A 19,399-nucleotide genomic window follows, 5' to 3' on the forward strand; every position below is an offset into this window, starting at 1 on the left:
TCAGCGCCGCCCTCAGCGCCGCCCTCAGCGCCGCCCTCAGCGCCGCCTGTCCCTGCGCTCTCTCCCGGCGCTGGGTGCGGGCTCCTTGCGCTGGGTGTGCGGCGCTTGCTTTCGTTAGCAGAGCTCGCTTTGTCTGCTCGGTAGAGGCTCGGTGGACGTCTCCGTAATCTACTTGGTGCGTGCGAGGACTTTGCAAGCAAATTGCTTGATGCTACGGGAGCAAAGACGACCTTTGGGGGAACCGGCTTAGCAAAAGCAAGAAGGAAGGCGGCCGAGTGTCGCAAAGAGGAAGATGATGGATGAAGGAAGGGCTGATCGGCCTCCAAAGGGCTCTACCCTCTACCATGCGACATTACCGTGCATTAATGAGTACCTGAAAAATGTTAATTGCTTCTAAGAAATATAATGAGTATGGATAGCGTGTGTGTGTAAAGCTTATCTCGGGTTTGTGACATGGCACCCAGCCTGTGTCACTGCAAGGCAGCCAGGCTGTGACCCAGCACCACCGCCTCCTGTCCTCATCACTTCTGTCCTCAGAAATTCAGTTCCAGGGGCAAAGGCTGCAGTGCCAGAACAAAGACCCACACTTTGCGTGGCTCCTGAGGGCTGCCTGCTGCTCAGCGGCTCCGGAGTGCAGTGTGCAATGTGGAGAACACAGTGCGAGGCGTGATGGCACAGGAGGCCTTGCTGGGAGCATGGCTGTTGTGCTGCTGGCAACCAGAGTCCAGCTGGGCTGCAGAAGGGGAAAGTGTGTACACTGGTGTAAATTGGTGGGATTCTTTACAATTTACAACAGGAGGTGTCATTTGTGACTTACATAAAACTTGGTTCCTGGCAAGCCTTCAGGACTCATTTAACCCTACAGCAATTGCCAACTATCAGTGGGATTTGTCACAGTATTAGTGGGATATTGGTCAATCACAAATCATACCCCAGAATCTCAGCACGTTGGGTTGGAATGGCCCTCACAGCCCCACCCTGTCCCCCAACTCCAGCTGCCCCAGGCTCAGCCATGGCTCTGAGCCCCCGGGGATGGGGACCCACAGCTCTGGGCTGCAATGCCAGCACCTCTCTGCCCTCTGAGGGAAGGATTTTCTTCTAACATCTCACCTAAATTTCCCCTCTTTTAGTTTCAATCCATTTCAATCCAGCAAAGTTTTCTTGCTGTTGTGGGAATCAAATGTTGTTTCTGCATTAGAATTGGATAATTTTTTTATTTCATGATCTCCGCTATCATTGTAATTCTTGGGAGTCCTTCTACTTAACTTGGGGAAGATCTCTGATAGTTTACAGCACTTATCCTCTAGACGAACATTCCCAGGAACGCGCACTCTGTATATAGGTGTATGTCTGTATATTTTGTCACACACTGCAAGAATATCCTGCACGAGAACAAACCAGAGAACAAGTGATGGCCTTCCCGAGGAAGCGCCAGAAGAGACATTGGAAGGCCTGGCATCATCCCCGTGCTCTTTGTTGAAGACTTTAAAGAAAATCACCATATCAATACGGCAAGGAGAGCACCGATAAGACATCTTGGAAACAACAGGATGGCTGCTGACTGACACCAGGTAACAAATAAATTAACAAGTAAATAGCAAATGTAAACCTTCTGTAAGATTGTGAACCTGGAGTACCCAGCCAGTGGGGAAACAGGGGAGGGGGGGAGGCAAGGGGAAGAAAACAGGGTATAAAGGCTGTCATGATGTGTCCATAGGTGTGCTCGTGCTTGCGGGATGCCCGCCATTGCAATCGCGAATAAAATCTGCTCTTATACCGTCCTGACAAAAATTATTTGGATATTTCCAACACTGTTAAGCAGGTATTCTTTTTTAGCTGCACCAGGAAGCACTGGGGGTTAATTCCACCATAAGAGCTTTTAAGATTACATGTTTAGGAGTTCCTTATATGTTCACAGATAGTACATATTCGTCATTCCTTCACGAGATAATGAACAGATAGGCGCCTGTCTCCGGTAGTGACTTACAAGGGTTTCAGCCCTCTATTCCACGATCTCTGCTGCCATCCAGTGTCCGTTCAGCTCCATGACAGCTCAGTCGGTTGCTTCTTCCAATGTTCTTTGCCGCTTGCCCTCTAGTTGAACTCTCTTCATTGACGCGTGTTCAGTAGGAGAACACCTATTACAAGCAATTTACAGGTACCAAAATCGTAACATTTGCCTACGCAGCCATTATTGTCCACACATCTATTAGTTCTGGGATAGAGATTGCATCCTGTCTTTCAGTGATCTACTGGGAAATAGGAAGATAAGGAGGATAGCGGGAGTATCTTAACACCCACATGTTGCATTCTAAGCTTCCCCCAGAATGGAGCAATTCAGCCCTATCTTCTTCGATGTTTGATAAGCCTGATTGTGCCTTTTCATTATTGTGTTTCTTCTGCTGGAGATCCCTGGCTAAAGCAGAACAGCCTTACAAAATGCTTTCTAGTCTATAACACTATGCCTGTAATTAACTACTCACATCTAAAAGCTATTACAGTTTTGCAAGCAAGAATTAATCATATTATACAACAATTCAACATCTACATCGTACATCATAAGGATATGCTGCCAAAATATATTGTGTATTTACTTCTTCAAATCACCATTTCCCTCGTCCTCTCACTGTCTGCTGCTGTAAAAAGTTGGTCCCCCTCCTGTTCATAGGCTCCCTTTAAGTCCTCCCTTTAAGCCCGCAATGAGGTCTCCCTGCAGCCTTCTCCTCTCCATGCTGCACGCCCCGGCTCCTCAGCCTGTCTGCACAGCAGAGCTGCTCCAAGCTCCGAGCATCTTCATCGCCTGCCCTGGCCCCGCTGCAACAGCTCCCCCCCTTGCTGTGCCAGGCCCCAGGCCTGGATGCAGCACTGCAGCTGGGGGCTCCGAGGGCAGAGCAGAGGGGGACAATCCCCTCGCTGCCCGCCGCCCCCCCTCTGCTGCTGCAGCCCAGGATGCAGTCGGCCTGTGGGGCTGCGAGCGCAGGCTGCTGCCTCACGTCCAGCTCTTCGTCCACCAGAACCCTGACGGCCTTCTCTCCCTGAGTTCCTCTCCCAACCCATACATGTACAAATGAAGCTCTGAAGTCACTGAACCTCTGAGGTCTCAAGGTTTATGGCAGTGGTGTGTGGAGCTGTGCAGGCTGTGTCTGACTGTGAGGGAAAGGTACTGCGCACTTGTGAGCTGAGCCAGGGGAATGCAATTAATCACCCAGACATAACCAGAGTACCTTTGTGGCGAGGAGTGCTGAGGGGTTTGGAAACATTCACTGGTGCTCTGGAAATCAGCTTTATGCCCTAACAAAACAGTAATACAGGCAGGCAGTTATGAGAGAAACATTCCTCCTCAGGATGAGGTTTGCTTCCTGAGCTGGAAATTTTGCCTGCACACTCCTGGCAAATTTACTGATGCGAATCACAAACTAGTTGCTGTCACCCTCCTCTGCAGCATTGTGACCTGGCTAGGGAATCCCTTTCAGGCTGTTCATTCACTTTCTGATAGGATTTTGTTGCCTGTGTTCCAACAAGCTTTTTACAATGTCCTCCTGCAGAATGCAGGTCTCCCTTTGCTGTGAGGTGGAGAGCAGATTCACTATTTGGGGGAACATTTTTTCAGTGGAAATGACCACTGCAGGAGCTGGTTAGCATCTCCTTTTCAGTGTCTGCTTGTCACCAACAGACATGAGCTGAACCCCCAGGGGCAACATGGCAAACATGCAGTCACCTTTTCTGATCAGCATGTGGAGCTTCTTGGCTTCAAAGATATAGATGGCTGTTAGCAATCTCTCTGCTGACCTTGGAGCTGCAGCTTGAGGGTAGAAATGGAGCAGGAGGAACTCTGACAGCCAAACCCTTAGGAGTAAATCTTGGTGCCCCAAATTAAGGTTAGCCAGTTAGCCATGTCCCCAGCTCCCTGGCAAATGCGACCCTTTCATCATGGGCTGATGGCAAAAAGAGCATAGTAATGCCATGGCCACAAGGCAGAGTGCTTACAGAATGCTGTGCCAGCTGCAGCGCTCCAGGAGTTGACAGACACAGCTGCACTGCTGTGGTTATGGTCTGTTGTTCCCTGTGCTGCCCCAAACAGAGTATAACAAGCCGGAGTTATCTGCAGCAAGCAAGGTCCTAAGGCTGTGCTTTTCTGGGGCCAGGGGTCGGAGCAGGGAACTGGAAGGAAACAGGAGAGATTTACACCTCACTTTCTGCTTCCACTCTGAACTCTGCAGAAACCTGTCAGCTTTTCTCTCCAGATGGGACCTGGCTGCCCCTTGTGTGAGTCCAAAGTACGCGGAACAGACACGGACAGCGGTCACTGGGCACAGCAGCAGTGCTAGAAGAGCTGTGCAACCAAAGCCTTGGATTTGTGCAAGCAGCCAAAGCTGAGGTGCATCTCAGCTGTTGGAGGGCTGAGAGACTGAGAGGTGAGGTAACAGTCTCTGCACGAGCTGTGCTGCTGCTGGACAGGACGCTTTCCGGACCAAGACGGGAACAAGACAGGTATGCCTCTTGTCTGTCTGTATTCCCTGTTCTCCTTGCCTCTCCACACCTTTCATCTCATTGGGTTTCTCTCCTTTCTTTCATAAACAGATTGAATGTTACAGATCAAAAATTGTCCCTTTGCTTCATTAATTCACTGAAATCATGTGGGTTTACAGCTGGATGATTATTGATTTAGCAAGGAGCTATCAGTGTTTGTATTATTTTGTAAATAAATGCATGAAAATTATGATTGTTGAGTTTTCTGCCCTCCTGCTAAGCTGACTGTAGAGAAACACAGCTCCGCATTTTGAATCCCTTATCTCGGGTCCTTTTAAACTTTCCCCATCTCATACAGCACATAACACCAGTGCTAATAGGGTAAACTGCAGATGCCTTTGTAGCAAGTAACACTGCAGTCAGCCAGTAACTCACACAAGACTGTTGGTTTTCTATGCACCGTCTTAGTCCACGCTGCTACTTAAGTGTTCTCAGTCAGCAGCAGTCTTTTCATTTCCAGCAGCCACAGTTCAGGTGCTTTCAGTGTCCCTGCTATGTAACAGCAGTGCTGTCTAGCAGCTGGGTGGGAGCTGCAGGGAGGGAAAGGCTGTGACTCATGGGCATAGTGCCCTGCTGGGCATCCTGAGCGTGGCAAGTTGGGTGCACGGTGGGGATCGCAGCTGTGTGATGGTCTGTGGAAGGCAGGGACCCAGCAGCAGAACCAGAGCTGTCCTCTCCCAGTATTCCAGATACCAGCTATTGTTATTCCAGCTCATTCCACTGCTTTTAGTAAATGCCGTTTTGAAACTACATAGCTAACACCAGGTTTGTATCTGCAGCGTTTCTTGGAGGCTGCTTGAGCTGCTGCTGCCATGCGGTGTCTACTGAAGGCCCTGAGCATCGTGTCCCTGCATGCTTCCCTGAGAAGATCTCGCCAGCTTTGCAGCCAGAGCTCCCCAGCTCAAACCCCATTTAGTTACGAACTCATGAAACAGCAGTACAGACCAGAGGTGCCAGAGTACTTCAACTTTGCGAGCGATGTGCTAGACAGATGGACTGAAGTGGAAAAGGTAACACTACTTGTCTGCTCTGCTGCTGAAAAGCTGAGAGCTGCCAGGCACATCCATCCAGCACGCTGCTGCAGTTGTGCTCTGGTTACAATATCATGACCATCTCATGTAGTTTGAACCTGTAAACCGCTCAGGCCACGTGCTGCCTTGTTTGTGGGCCCAAGTGTTCCTTTAATCAGTAACCCTGGTGACACTGACCCTGAGTAAATCTGTGCCTTAAGGACAAGACCAACTGGAGCACTTGGAGCCTTGTGCTGGCTCCCCTACCAGCTGTGACATGCACCCCGCCTGTGTGTGCAAGGCAAAGCACTCAGCCCCCTCACATCTCACTGTCTTGCCAGCAAAATGAGCCAAACCTCCCCGTTCTTTTTACAGTCGTGAAATCTTTGCATCAGGAGCTATCAGAGCTATCAGTCCACAAAAGCAAAACACTCTGAGTGCCCAAACAGGCACAAGTTCTAAGCAAGGACGGGGAATAAAAAAAAAAAAAAAAAAAAAGAGGTGAAGTGTAGGTGTATGACCTATCTTCTTACTATATTGTCCTAGTCTCTGTGGATGCAGTCCACAGGTTCTTTATGATGAGGGGCTGAATACAGTGGTGTCCACCTGGCAGCAGAAGCAGAGCAGAGGTATCTCCTGTCTGACACAAGGCGAGCATTTGCTCCATTTGCAGGGGGAATGGATTTTGGCAGGCTGCAAACTAAGCAAGGAATGAACACCTGAAGAGTTTTGCCCTCTGAAGTACACAACTAAACTCTTCTCCCTGAAGATGAACCTTAGTGTTATTCTGCCACCAAACAGATAGCAAGATACCATGTTCTTGCTGCCTCCATGAAGTTTTCTTTGCTCAGGAAGTGACTTACACAATGTCACTGCTAAAGGCATCAGTGCCCTTAAGAGCACGTTGTGTGCATACATTTCATTTTTCACACATCTGTTAGTTATGAGGGATGTTGATTCGAGATCACACTGCGGTTTTGAACCTCAGATCTAATTTTCAGAAGCGATAAATAGGCCCAATTCAAGAATAAGTTGGAAGTGAGCTCAGAGAGTTTGTAAAACTGAGGCACAGCTCAGCTGCAGCTGTGTCCATTGGCAGCTTTTTTTGTGGCCAGGAACAGAAGGCTGGACAGCCTCTGCAGAGGGAAACAACATGAGCTCAGGAAAGGAATTTCTAGCATGATATTTGTAGGCAGCTTTTCCTGAAGGAGAGCCTCATTTGGAGCCAGTGGCAAATTTCAGCTTCATCCCCGGATTCCTCCAGCACTGAATTAGTGCCAAACGCTTTGTTTCCTCAGACTTAATTAAGGTAAAGGTGGTATGTTCCTTAAGCGAAGCATTTGCACTGTACCCTCTCATTCTATAGGAAGGAAAAAAGCCTAAGAACCCCGCATTGTGGTGGGTAGATGGCAATGGAGAAGAGGTGAAGTGGAGCTTTGAGGAGCTGGGATTGCTGTCCAGGAAAGCAGCCAATGTACTCTCTGGTGCGTGTAGTCTGCAGTGTGGGGACAAAGTTCTTCTGCTTCTGCCACGGATCCCAGAGTGGTGGCTGCTGAACGTGGCTTGCATGAGAACAGGTTGGTGAGAGGATACAAATGGCATATGGGGATGGAAATCATGACTTAAACCTGTCCTTGCTACTTAATGCATGCAGAACTAGAAATATGCTGTTGAGGATGAACTAGTAAAACAGGAATGCCCTTCATGCCAAATGTGGCATTTCTGTGTAGTTCTGCATGTGCCCTAGGTGTTAAGGCAACACTATGAGCCCACTCTCCTTTGACATTCTCCTTTCTCCAGCACTTGTGATGCATCCCAAATGCACCTTCTTGCAACCTTGCAGTGAAGCTGGCCCACATTTAGCCAGGTGTTTCACATGGCCCCTGTGGGATCTGTTACCTGCTCAGTTTGCCGATATTTTCAACTCAGAATGTCATGGTGCCCCACAAACACTAGGGGGGTACGGTAAAGAAATTAGGTCCAGAAGAATGGCATGGTCCTTGGGAGGTGTCTTCAGACCAAGGAAAGTTCTTCCCTTGATTTCTTTTAGTCGTCCCATGTCCAGCCTGGTACCTCCTAACTTGTGCCCATCCTCACACAGAATCCACCAAGGAAGTCAGTATGTTTACAAATGTAGGGACAAATCCTGCTTTCAGTACAGCATTGTCTCACTCAAAACCACCAAGTAAGCTGAAGTCTTAGTAGTACAAGAATTATTAAGCAACATATAAGCTATTTTTTCCATTCCACTTGCTCCTGTTTAGGAACCGTCCTGATTCCTGGCACACAGCAGCTGACAGCAAAGGACATTGTCTATCGCCTACAGAAATCCAAGGCAAAGGGCATAATCACCGATGACTCTATTGCATCAGCTGTAGAGTCAGTAGAGGCTGACTGCCAGTCTCTGAAGTTCAAGTTGCTGGTGTCAGAGAGCCACCGAGAGGGATGGCTGAGCTTCAAGGATCTCCTGAAGTGAGTAACCACCACTGTGACAGTGTCTCAGTAAAGATAAGAGTGTTTCCATTTGCTTTGGATGAGAAATGCTGCAGGTGCCAATGTGTTCTCATCCTTCTGGGTCTGCACAGTGGAAAAACATAAATGGTTTTGGCACTTCTGATTGCTGCAGAGGTTATTCTGAACATCTCCAGGAACGTGTAAGTCACACAAATCATTTCATTCCTCATTTTGTTCATTTTAAAGAAATGCTCCATCTGATCACCGGTGCGTAACCACGAAGTCTCAACACCCCATGGCCATCTATTTTACTAGTGGGACGACGGGAGCTCCAAAAATGACGGAACATTCCCACTGCAGCTATGGTATTGGCCTCACAGTGAGTGGAAGGTATGTCCACTGCTTCGTCAGACAGATTGGTGGTGTGGCAGAAGGAAGAGAAACGCAAGGTTTAACCAGAAACGTTTGTTTTGCTGCTTTAAAAAACAACCCTTCTGTGAGACCCAACCAAGATTTGTTTGATTGGTTGTTTTTCCCAGGAAACCAGGCACATTTTGAGTCCAGCTGTCCTAGTGTGCATGGAATGTAGCAGCCAAATAGACATACTAACTTCTTTTTAACATTTTCTTTAACTTTTGATAACTCTTTTGCCATGTGTCCAACAAGTAAGCTAGCACTTAACAGACAGTCCACCAAATGAACATCAGCATAAGTTCATAAAGTCCATATCCAAAATGGGAGAACGTGGGTCTGACAGGCTTCTGGGTTCATGTGTGCCTGGGTTCAACAGAGCTCCTAGAGGAATGAAATGCTGATAATTCAGAATCTCCAGATTTATAAAGTAATATTGTTTATAAAATTGATAGGGCAGTGCACTTCAGTCTAACTGGAAGAGAATAACAAACCATATGCGGTAAACCAAAACCATCTTTGTCACTAACAGTGACTCAAGCAATCTTATATTCATGCACCAGCACATCCTGAGGTAGGTTTTGCTGCTCCATCGCTACAACTTCCCTTGGAAACATGCAGCATCGGTCCATCCTGCTGCACCCTGCCATTGCCAGGACCTGGTCATGCTCAGCCATTCAGGTCTATCTAAATGCTACTTAACCAAGCCAAACAGTGCCGGATTCGCTTCCCTGGCACATCTCATGATGTTTTACTACTTGCTTTATTTCTGCTAAGTGTGGACTGTAGTCTATGCTTCCTTCTGCTATCAGGTACTGGCTGAACCTGACCTCTTCAGATATATATTGGAATACCTCAGACACAGGCTGGGCCAAAGCAGCGTGGAGCATTTTTTCAGCATGGAGTCAAGGGGCATGTTTATTTGTGCATAAGATGCCGCAGTTCAGCCCGCCTGCTGTCTTTGAGGTATGTGGGGGAGCCAACCTTGCAGCTGTTTGCTGTTAGTCCTAGAAATGAAACACAGAGGAGATTGGGCTGGGATCTGCAAAGCTAATCTGTTATTAAAATGAGTGACTTTAATAGATAAGTGAGAGTGCTGGTTGCCTGCACCGTGTAACTCAGTGGTAAGGGGTGAGGAGGCAGCAAGGCTGAATTCCTTTAACAAATGCCATCAACATCATATTGTCTTCCATTCTCCACACACAACTTCTTACCCTTTGTAAAAGAGTACCTCCACTTCACCCCTTCTGAGGTGGTGGGAGCTGCTAGGTAACACCAGGCTGTGTTGGAGAACGCTTTCAGTTTTAGTCCTGTAGGACATCTAAAAACGTAGGTTTAGGATTTCACTTTTTTTCTCCCTAAATTGCAATTACAAAGCAGCTCCGCTAGGAGGAGTTCAGACTTTCTCGGAGTGCAAAGCTCTGGCGTAACGAACCCATTGTAACATGATGCAGATTCTGTTTTGGAGAAAAAAAAAAAAAAACTAAATAAATGTAACTGCTGTGCTACACTAATATTATAATTTTAAGACACTAGTATTTTGTTTGTGTGTTTCATAAGCCTGATGCAGGCAGATGCCATTACATCTCTTATATTGCAGATGAGACCTCACAGCCTATATTGACCACATTGGTTTTTACTATTCTGAACTCCTTAGAGCCTGTCAAGGTTTCCTATAACTGTCTTCTGCTCAGCCCCAACTGCCTACCGAATGCTCGTGCAGCACCAGCCGCCCAGGTAAGCCGAGGCTGTGTCCCCAGCAGTGTCTTCCATCAAAGCAGTGTGCCAAGTGCTCAGCTCTCTGATTTTGTTCCACATTCACAGAGGTAAACAGGAACTCAGACTGTGTGTTTCTCAACACCTTAAGTCTCATTTATTGTGAATAAAGTCAGAATAAATGCTTCAGGTACCACCTTAGACTTTGTAAGTGACAGTGGAAGGCAGCATGGTATCATACTTAACACTCAGAAATACTTTTACTGTCACATTCTCCTTCCCTCTGTTCCCCTCCTATGTCCCACCAGTAGTGTGCTCCCCATGAAGTGTGTGTTGGTACGGTCAGTGACACGTATGAGAGACATCTTGGCCTCACTGGGTTCTCACTGGCAGGGTTGAACTTCATTATTCCTCCTTGGTCCAGGCTCCAGTTCAGACTCTAGGACTAGAAACATCGCATTATTAGATTTTCCAAATAATACAGAAGTAAAACAGAAAGCTTTTTTTTCTTTCTTTCTTCTGCTATTTTCAGATTTGTCGTTGTTTAGCTCTGCACAGTTCAAACGGAACAGCAATTTGTGTAGAAAGGTCCCCCACAGTGCAGGAATACTGCAGCAAATGGGACACAGTAGACATAACTGGAGTCATTTGCTTTCTCTTTCCAGCTGCACATTCAACAGCCTGCGGCACTGTGTGAGCGCCGGGGAGCCAGTCAACCCCGAGGTGATGGCTGAGTGGAAAGCATGGACGGGGCTGGATATCCATGAAGGCTACGGACAAACAGAAACTGTACGTTAAGCTTTACAGGTGAAAAGCATATAAATTCTATTCAGTTTGCCAAGAAAAAGCCATTAAAAAGATTGTACACAGTTGCATTAGGTTTACGTACTCCTCCTCACTTCACCACATCCCAGCAACACAAACTCATCATCACTATTACAGCAGTTGTGACTTTTAGGGAAAAAGTCAATTCCAATATGTAACAATGAAAACACAGTTTTTTCAACTCATAAGACTCCCAAAAAAATCCAAGGCCTGGTCTTCACGTGAGATGCACTCTTCATGACCTCCTTCCAAATTCTGCTTTGAACTCTACTTTTGGAATGCTCACACTGTTTGCGGTTCTGGGCAAGATTTCCAGAGAGTCATTTATTTCACTGGATGTATGATTATAATGAAGGGATCATTATTTCCTACAGAAGTTTGTTATGTTAGCTGAGTCTTCTAAACCTAAGCTAAAGACTGAATATACAAGCCACTGTTTGACTGAGAAAAATATTGATTACAGGTGCTGGTCTGTGGAAATTTTAAAGGAATGGAAATTAAACCTGGCTCTATGGGAAAGCCATCTCCAGGGTATGATGTCAAGGTATGGCACCTCTGGTGGCACTGCCATCTCTCAGATCGTCAGTTGCCATCAAAGAGGTTTAAGAGCTTTAGCGTGGCACTGTGCTATGCAGCATCATTCCACAAGGAATGGATTACAAGTACGTTACTGACCCAAACGCAGTGTGGAAGTGAGCAGTCACACCTCTTGCACCAGCCTCAGTGGGATGACATAGATGACAGCCCGCTATTGGATGGGAAGGCAATGATGGAAGTCAAATTACTGAGTAAACAAAGAGGGCGAACTTATTTCTTTGGGGATAACAAAGCTGATGAAGTAAATTCTGGCAATATTTGCAATATAGTTTGAGATTTTTATTACCTTTCTAAGCTTTTTAGCAGCTTCTTCTGTTTTCACGTTCATTACTTAACCTCTTTGGAGTCTTACTAACTTCATTACGTTTTCATAGTACTGGGAATTGCTCAGATAAAAAACAGTGTGAGGTACAGTGGATTTGCATTAAGCTGACACTGTAATTTCAGGGTCAGACTCACCTCCAATGCTCCAAATAATTTTAAATGATATTAAGATTCTATAATATTAATATAATGCTTTTCAATTTGGCTCAAAGACAATAAAGTTTTGTTTTGCTTATTTTCAGATTATAGATGAAAACGGTAATATTCTGCCTCCTGGAAAAGAAGGAGACATTGCCATCAAAGTAAAACCTACAAGACCACTTTTCCTCTTTACTTGCTATACTGTAAGAACGCTTCTCCAGAAAAAGCAGATGCCATGTTAAGTCTCTGCCAAGGAATCCGTGCCTCATTTCATTTACATATACTGCTTAGATGTCTAAAAACCCCTGGGAAGGAAAGAATTTCCTTTTCTTTTCATGCAGCTGCTTAGTCTACATACACAAGTTGTTAGTTGGTCTATGACAGTGCCTTGCCTAGCAAGCTGAATCCACTTTTTTTTTTTTTTTATTATTGGCTGAATAAAAAGGGAAATCTCTAACAGCTTGCTCCCCGAGTCCCCAAATACCCTTTGGTCAGAGGGCTAGAAACCCCATCTGAGAAGTGGGGACACTGTTCAACTATCTTCAGTACAGAACTGGGCTCCATCTAGTGTTTTGAGCACAGCGTTTTTTGTTTCCATTTCATTTCAAATGTTCAGTCCCAGAATCAGAAAAACAAACACAGTGCTCTCAGTTCTTACAACAGGAAACCATATTAAATTTGGGGGATGCTATCAGCCTATTATCATGGAATCATTAAGGTTGGAAGAGGCCATCTTGTCCAATCATCAACTATGTCTTGCTTTATGGGCTGATAATAGTGAATTAATAGTCTATTGTTGTTTATTATTAATGTCCCACTGAATATTCCTGCTGATCATGAATCTACTAGAATGCAATTTATTTTATTTTCCAAGTAGCCTTTAAGCGAAACACAATTTAATATTTCCTAGGATGATCCAGAGAAAACAAAGGCAACGGTCCGTGGGGATTTCTATGTTACTGGAGACAGGGGGCTCATGGACGAAGATGGATATTTCTGGTTTGTTGGGAGAGCTGATGACGTCATTAATTCTGCTGGGTAAATCAAACTGATTAACAATACATCTGCCAGCACAAATAATAGAGCTGATTCAGACAAGATGTGTTTATGTGTGTCAAGTACAAATAAAGAACCTTTATCTCCATTCTAAAGATACCGCATCGGACCATTTGAAGTAGAAAGTGCTCTAATAGAGCATCCTGCAGTGGTGGAATCAGCAGTTGTAAGCAGTCCAGACCCCATCAGGGGAGAGGTAAACAAGCTAAGCACATTTTAGGTAAAAGAGAGGTTTATGCACACCGTGGCTGAGGAAGACCAGCTTCCAGTGGATTAGTCTATCCAGTGATGGAATAAAATCAAATTGGCATTACTACTCTGTCAGATATGTCTAACCAGAAAAACAGACCACGGCAATTACCCCACATCCAACATAACCAAAGCACAATTTGAAGCTTTTCCTCTGCATTCCAGTATTTCCCCTTTTGACTATCCCCATAGTCCAGACAAACACACAACATTGGCATAGCTGTTTGTCGTATTTGTTATTCTGCAGTTTGTACATGAACGTTTGGTAAATGTGAAAGTTAAACCAATCTTTCAAATCTGACTGTTGTATGATGTTTTATCATCGCTTCACCTTCTGTTCCCTTATTGTCTTCAAGGTAGTGAAAGCCTTTGTTGTTTTAACGCCCAACTACGTCTCACATGATCCAGAAAAAATGATGAAAGAGCTACAAGACCACGTTAAGAAAGCTACTGCTCCATACAAGTATCCTCGGAAAGTGAGTCATCAATTATCCAAATTCTTTAAGAAATTGTCATGACCATAAGAAAGCACGTATCAACTATTACACCACTTGTGAGGCTGTGCCACCAAGGGGAAGTCACATCTGAAATGAATTATTTTGTACTGTAATTCCTTCCCTTTCCCATTAGATGGAGTTTGTTCGAGAGCTGCCAAAAACCATTAGCGGGAAGATCCGAAGAAATGAACTACGCCAGAAGGAGTGGAGGAGATATTAGAATGCTTTGGGTTTTGGGTTGTGTTGCTGCTTTAACATAGCGTGTGGGTTCCAGTGCCTTTTTGCTTTGTTTGTTTCTCTAAACAAAATAAGATAATGCTGATTTACACAGTAATGTGAAGATACATGATGACTCTTAGTTGACATTTTCACTAAGTCTCACCTGACCCCCAGCACTCAGCTGCCCCAGTGCCACATGGAGAGCACAAAAGCAGGCAGGCACAAATGACACAACAGTTCTCTTATAAGGAGGGCAGGGCAGTAGATGATGTGTTAAATAAACTTAATGAACCATTTTTAAACTGCATTTTATCTTTATTATTACTGAAATGAGAAAAATCACAAGAATTTACTACAACACTTGCTTCAGTAATCACTTCTGAGCAGCATGATAACTTACAAATACATATTTAATAGTTACAGTTAAAAATCTCTACAAGTATATTTAGTAAAAATAGTATAAAAGCAAAATCTACATCATTAAATTGTTTGAGGACTCAATTAGCAAAGAATTTAAGGCATGTGATGATGAAGTAGGAGTTTAAGATGCGTAACAGCAGCTGCTCACACCTTAACTGCAGCACAGTGATTTGTTCTGTCTCATTCCAACCTTGTCAACATGGGTATGTCTGCGTGCTTAAACACTGCAATTTTCATCCACATTAGCCAAGCAGCATTATTTTCATCCTCTGCTGAGAACATGTATTTGACACTGGACTGCCCCAGTTTCATTAACTACAGTTAACTGAGATTCAGATTCAAACCACTAAATTAAAAAGCTTCAAGTTCTCATAGATGGTCTGAGGAACAAATATTTGTTGGAATCATTTCCTGAAGTGCTGGGGCACGTTCCAAGAGAGGTCAAAGCATCTACATTCACGGTGATATCATGAGATTTCTCTTTTAGAAATGCATTTTCCCACTTGAAGTATCCACAATTTCTCTTACTACCTTCACGCCTGCCAACAGGACAACAGAAAAAAGCCTTGCCATGATTTGGACCTGCATTTGACACATAGAGCCTTTTAGCCCTTCGACCACAGTTACACAGAGGGGGAGTTAGTCTTTCATTTTGCACAGCTGTTACAGACTGATTTGGATTGACTGTAGAGCTCAGAACGGCGCGAGATGCTTTGGACGAATTCAAATTTCTCAAAGGTAAGGCATGATCTGAAGACACAGTTTTCTCTTGATAGATAGCAAAAGACTGTTTTTTTGCTGGTGGGAGTGCTGCTGGACTGGTTGGCTTTCTTTTGGGAACCTCAGAAGGAACAGAATAATTTCTCATTAATACTGATTGGGAAGAAATAGCATTTACCTTTGCAGATGGGATCTTAAAGGCAGAAAGATTTGAAGTCTGCCTTTGTACCATTCCTACATTATAGATAGTAGTATCAGGACTTTTGTAAACGATAGATCCAGGAGGTCCTGTGGGTACCAGAGTTTTCCCCAAACTTTGATCACCTGAACTGATCTCAGCCGATTGCTTTGGAATTGTTTTTTCTTCAGACACAGTTAAGATGTCTGTACTTGAGTCCTCCTCAGATTGAACGCAGTCTGAATTTGGTTCAGACTGAGATTTAGGTATTAGAGCTACATCTTCCCAGTCAGCTAGCAGAGACAAGCAATCAGAATGAGTGCCTGTATCCTCACTGGAGGTATTAACTGAGGAGATGGTGGTGGAGACAAGTACTAGTCCTGACCCACACACTGGAGAGCTGTACCTTGCTGCGCTCATGAGATGCCCGCTGTTCAATCCTTGCTGAATGCCTGGTGACAAAGTACTGTGAGATTGCTGTGCGTGTCCAAGAAGAGGAAATCTGTCAGCAGATACTGTGGAAGAGCTTCGGACTTCCTCATGGAAATCAGTCCTTGACCTGCTGCCAGATACAACATGCATGTCTGGGGTGCAATCACTGCAAGTGGCCCGTTCTGCAGATTGTACACGGGAATTTACCATAATTCCAGCAGTACCATTGTGGTTTCTCTCTGCCAGAGAGCTTGCCTTGCAAGATCTATCTCTGGATGTTTCAAGGCTGCTGCTACTTCCTGGCAGAGTCTTGTCAGCAGAGTTGGTATTCAGCGTTCTGGAAATTAAGTTCTTCCTAGGACAGGACTAGGAGTCCATTAACAAAAAGAGATTTTGGAAAGTAAATACCCAGAAGCTTTAGGAATCACTGCACAAAACTAACAAGAGTGTCAGCCTAAGGGTATTCTGTTCAGTTCATACTCAAGATTCACCCTTCACCTGTATTTCAGGCTACAAGACTAGTAGAGGAAAGATATGAAATAGTGACCAACCTTATCCAAAGATTTAGTAATCTTCAGCACACACCCATCACAAATCAGCCTCCAAGCAAGACGAGCAGTATTCCGAGAATCATCCAACCCTTCAAAAGTATGGTTATATATTGATATCTTCCTTTTAATCTACTACTGCTGACAGTTCTTATTAGAGGACAAGTAACATTTCCGTACACTAGGAAAAGTAACATGTACATACACTTAAGAACTCGTGTAGCTGAATATATAGCCACAACTGTTAAAATCCTTCCTGTTTCGTATTAACTATATCAAAAATTAAAAATAAATATTATGTTTGTATTCTTTCATACTCATAAGCTACTCATGAGCTGTCAGGTAAGATCAAGTTTCCTTATCCCTTCCTCGCTTTCTTTTTCCTTTCATGTCCAAGCAACTCAGAACTTGATATTGTGGAGCACACACACACAAAAGGTCTGGGAGGGAATTCTAAAATTAAGCATGAGAATAAAAATGGCAAACTCTGACCTCTCAGCTGTTTCTACTTGGATGGTTTTATTGACCAGAAGGCTACAGTCTGGACTACCTGGAAATAATATTATATATATTCATATACAGAGAGAGATTCATCAGATCACGCTTACCAGAATGTTCCCGTCCAACAAAAGCCAGCCCCAAATCCTGTAAAGCACCACTCAGCCCTTTAGGTTTTCTGTTATAGAAGGCCTAAGGAGAAACATGCGGCTGGTTAAGATGCAGCAGTTCACAGTGGAGTGAAAAGCACTTCCAAAATATCACCTAAGGAATAATAAATCTCCCACTGCCATTGTGCAAGTCAGATTTCTTCATGTTACTACTGTGATAAGTGAGCATAAAAAAGCACGTGCATTACCAACAGCAGATAAGAATGGAAAGAACGATTCCTTCCTCTTCCAGTCTTAAACTAATCCACTCTACCTTTGTTCAGCAATCATCCATTTGCACTTCATGCCTTACTTCAATAAAGGCCTTAACAGAAAGAACAGCCTTGAAGAATACAATTACAATACATCTTGAGATGCTTAAACTGTTGTATATATATATTTTTAAACTTATGCCTTTGCAATATGCACGTGCCAAGTATATTAAATAAGGAAAGATATGACTCCCTGGTTCTCCCCTTGATCACGTTGTTTGACTTTAGAGATCTAAATCTGCTGCCTGAGCTCCAGCACCAGGGACAGGCAAACTCCTGGATCGCTCCTTTGAATGTTTCCTTGGCTGCAACAGAACTCCTGTTTGTGTGTAGACCGAAAAACCAACCAAGAAAAAACCCACCACCATAAAAACAATCTTTCATTTCCTCAGTAGATATCCATTTTCAGTGTTACTAGCACTGCTCTGATCAGTACTAGTACTGTTCTGGTCAGAATACAGTTCCCACACTACGTCCTGATGTAACTGCTGAGCAGACAAGGACCACTACTTTCTAGGTAGCAATGTAAGACAGTAAGAGCAGTGTAGGAAAAACAGGGAAGTCCAGGCAGCAAGCAAGCAAAAGATGCTAGGAAAAGAAGAATAGCTCAAAAATTCTCCAACGATTATCAGTAATTTATCTAACAACACATTATTTCCCTAGCATTATGATTTCTATTAAAATTTACAGTCATAAGGCATGCAGTTTGTTATTTGTGCAACAACACAGAATGAAAGAAGTCGGGTAACTCTAATTACTGGAACACAGTGCTGCCTGGTAGGTGTGATACAATTAGCATCTGAGGTTATAACACAGACCTATGTTCCAGCTTACTGGATTTTCTCACCCTGTACGTCGCTTTGAGATCAATCCAGGAATTGAAGATGCCAGGTTTTCGCAACTGCTTCCTCTTACATTCGTAGTGCAAGCACACGCCCAGGTCCCAGTCTGCACAGGGAAGACAAGAGCAAGCAAAGAATTAATGTTTCTTTAATCCTAACTTCTGCCAATTGGGCATTATTCTCACCTGAACAAGCCAGAGGTTACCAAACAAGCAAACAAACCAACAGCTGGGCAAGACGGTGCACAGCCACCTGCAAATCAGTGGCAGCCCTGCGATGGGGCGGTGAGCACTGCTGCCTTATGGCCATCAATGCAGGACAGTCCCAAAGCAGGCACAGATAACAGTCCCACCAAGGACTCCTTTTTAATGCGCTCTGCTTTGTGCAATAAGCAAAAGGGAACGTTGCCTACCTGTCCAAGTAACAAAAGCACACAGCTTTGTCTCTGGAATGGCATTACTTGGGATTTCTGAGATGAACAGAAATTTCTTCTCCTTCTGTATCTCCTGAAGCCACTTCAAGAATTGTGACAAGCAGATGTGCAGAGGGACTCCTTCGTCAACTTGTTTCTTTGGGCAGCGGATAGAGAAACACCCGCGTCAGTACAGACTGCAATCCGCTGGAGGTTTGGCTGCCTTCGGCCCTTTAAAGGAGCACCGAACGGTGTAAGTCACAGCGGGATACCTGCGTGACGCCGGTCAGCGCCGTGCAGAACTCGGAGAGCACGGGCTGCTCCTGCGGCTGCACGAAGGCGTGGAACTCGGCCTCGATCCGCCCCGTGGCGGCGTTCAGCAGCACGGCCGGGAACTCAACTGGGACGGAGCACAGCGAGAGCGGCGGGAGGAAAACACCGCGTCCGTGTCAAGTGCGGCACGCGGGCGCCCCGCAACACACAAACGCACATCGCACCCTGCAAACACACAAACGCACATCGCACCCCGCACACAGCCGGGCACTCCTGGAGCAGCACTCACTGATCTCGGGGCGCCGTTGCCGTGCGTCCAGCCAGCACGTGGACTCGAAGTCGAGGACAAGTAGGAAGCCGAATCCGGATCGCCGCTCCGTCACCCCGCCGCTCCGGCCGCTCCGCGCCATCCCCAGCGATCTGCGGGACGGGGCGGCCTCAGCGCCGGGCCGAGAGGAGACCGCTCCGGCCCGGGGCGGGGCGGCCGGGACAGCCGGGACAGCCCGGCCAGCCCGGCCCGGCCCGGCCCAGTTGTATGTGCCGCGGCCCGCACCTGGCCAGCCGCTTCGTAGCCATCTCCGCCGCTTCAAACCGCCCGCGGCTCCCCGCCCCGCGGCTGCGCACTC

General features: G+C 45.5%; 2 protein-coding genes across 2 annotated transcripts; one reads left to right on the plus strand and one right to left on the minus strand.

Annotated features, from left to right (window-relative positions):
* The first annotated feature begins 4,275 nt into the window (after positions 1 to 4,275).
* On the plus strand, positions 4,276 to 14,331 carry LOC122169317 (acyl-coenzyme A synthetase ACSM3, mitochondrial-like). The gene is made up of 14 exons (XM_042835381.1): positions 4,276 to 4,491; positions 5,310 to 5,540; positions 6,907 to 7,117; positions 7,805 to 8,012; positions 8,241 to 8,384; positions 9,218 to 9,371; positions 10,063 to 10,142; positions 10,787 to 10,910; positions 11,410 to 11,490; positions 12,110 to 12,211; positions 12,919 to 13,046; positions 13,161 to 13,260; positions 13,670 to 13,789; positions 13,944 to 14,331. Exons 2-14 carry the CDS (start codon positions 5,343 to 5,345, stop codon positions 14,028 to 14,030), a joined length of 1,737 nt encoding a protein of 578 aa, XP_042691315.1. The 5' UTR covers positions 4,276 to 4,491; positions 5,310 to 5,342; the 3' UTR covers positions 14,031 to 14,331.
* ERI2 (ERI1 exoribonuclease family member 2) lies at positions 14,330 to 19,360 on the minus strand. Its single transcript, XM_042835380.1, is given in 7 exon segments — positions 14,330 to 16,145; positions 16,331 to 16,419; positions 16,936 to 17,017; positions 18,094 to 18,194; positions 18,501 to 18,657; positions 18,773 to 19,193; positions 19,327 to 19,360. Coding segments are annotated over 7 exon segments (2,208 nt in total). The 5' UTR covers positions 19,350 to 19,360; the 3' UTR covers positions 14,330 to 14,810.
* Positions 19,361 to 19,399: the final 39 nt, after the last annotated feature.

The sequence above is a fragment of the Centrocercus urophasianus genome, unplaced genomic scaffold, assembly GCF_019232065.1.
Source record: "Centrocercus urophasianus isolate 14NV4802_14NV808 unplaced genomic scaffold, USGS_Curo_1.0 seq_51, whole genome shotgun sequence".
Taxonomy (NCBI): Eukaryota; Metazoa; Chordata; class Aves; order Galliformes; family Phasianidae; genus Centrocercus; species Centrocercus urophasianus.

What these genes read in the sequence shown, in the direction of transcription:
- LOC122169317 (XM_042835381.1), top strand. Translation starts at nt 5,343, where the DNA reads ATGCGGTGTCTACTGAAGGCCCTGAGCATCGTGTCCCTGCATGCTTCC. An exon ending in GCCCGCCTGCTGTCTTTGAG is followed by an intron (nt 9,372 to 10,062) that starts GTATGTGGGGGA and finishes TGAACTCCTTAG; the next exon opens with AGCCTGTCAAGGTTTCCTAT. An exon ending in TCCTCTTTACTTGCTATACT is followed by an intron (nt 12,212 to 12,918) that starts GTAAGAACGCTT and finishes AATATTTCCTAG; the next exon opens with GATGATCCAGAGAAAACAAA.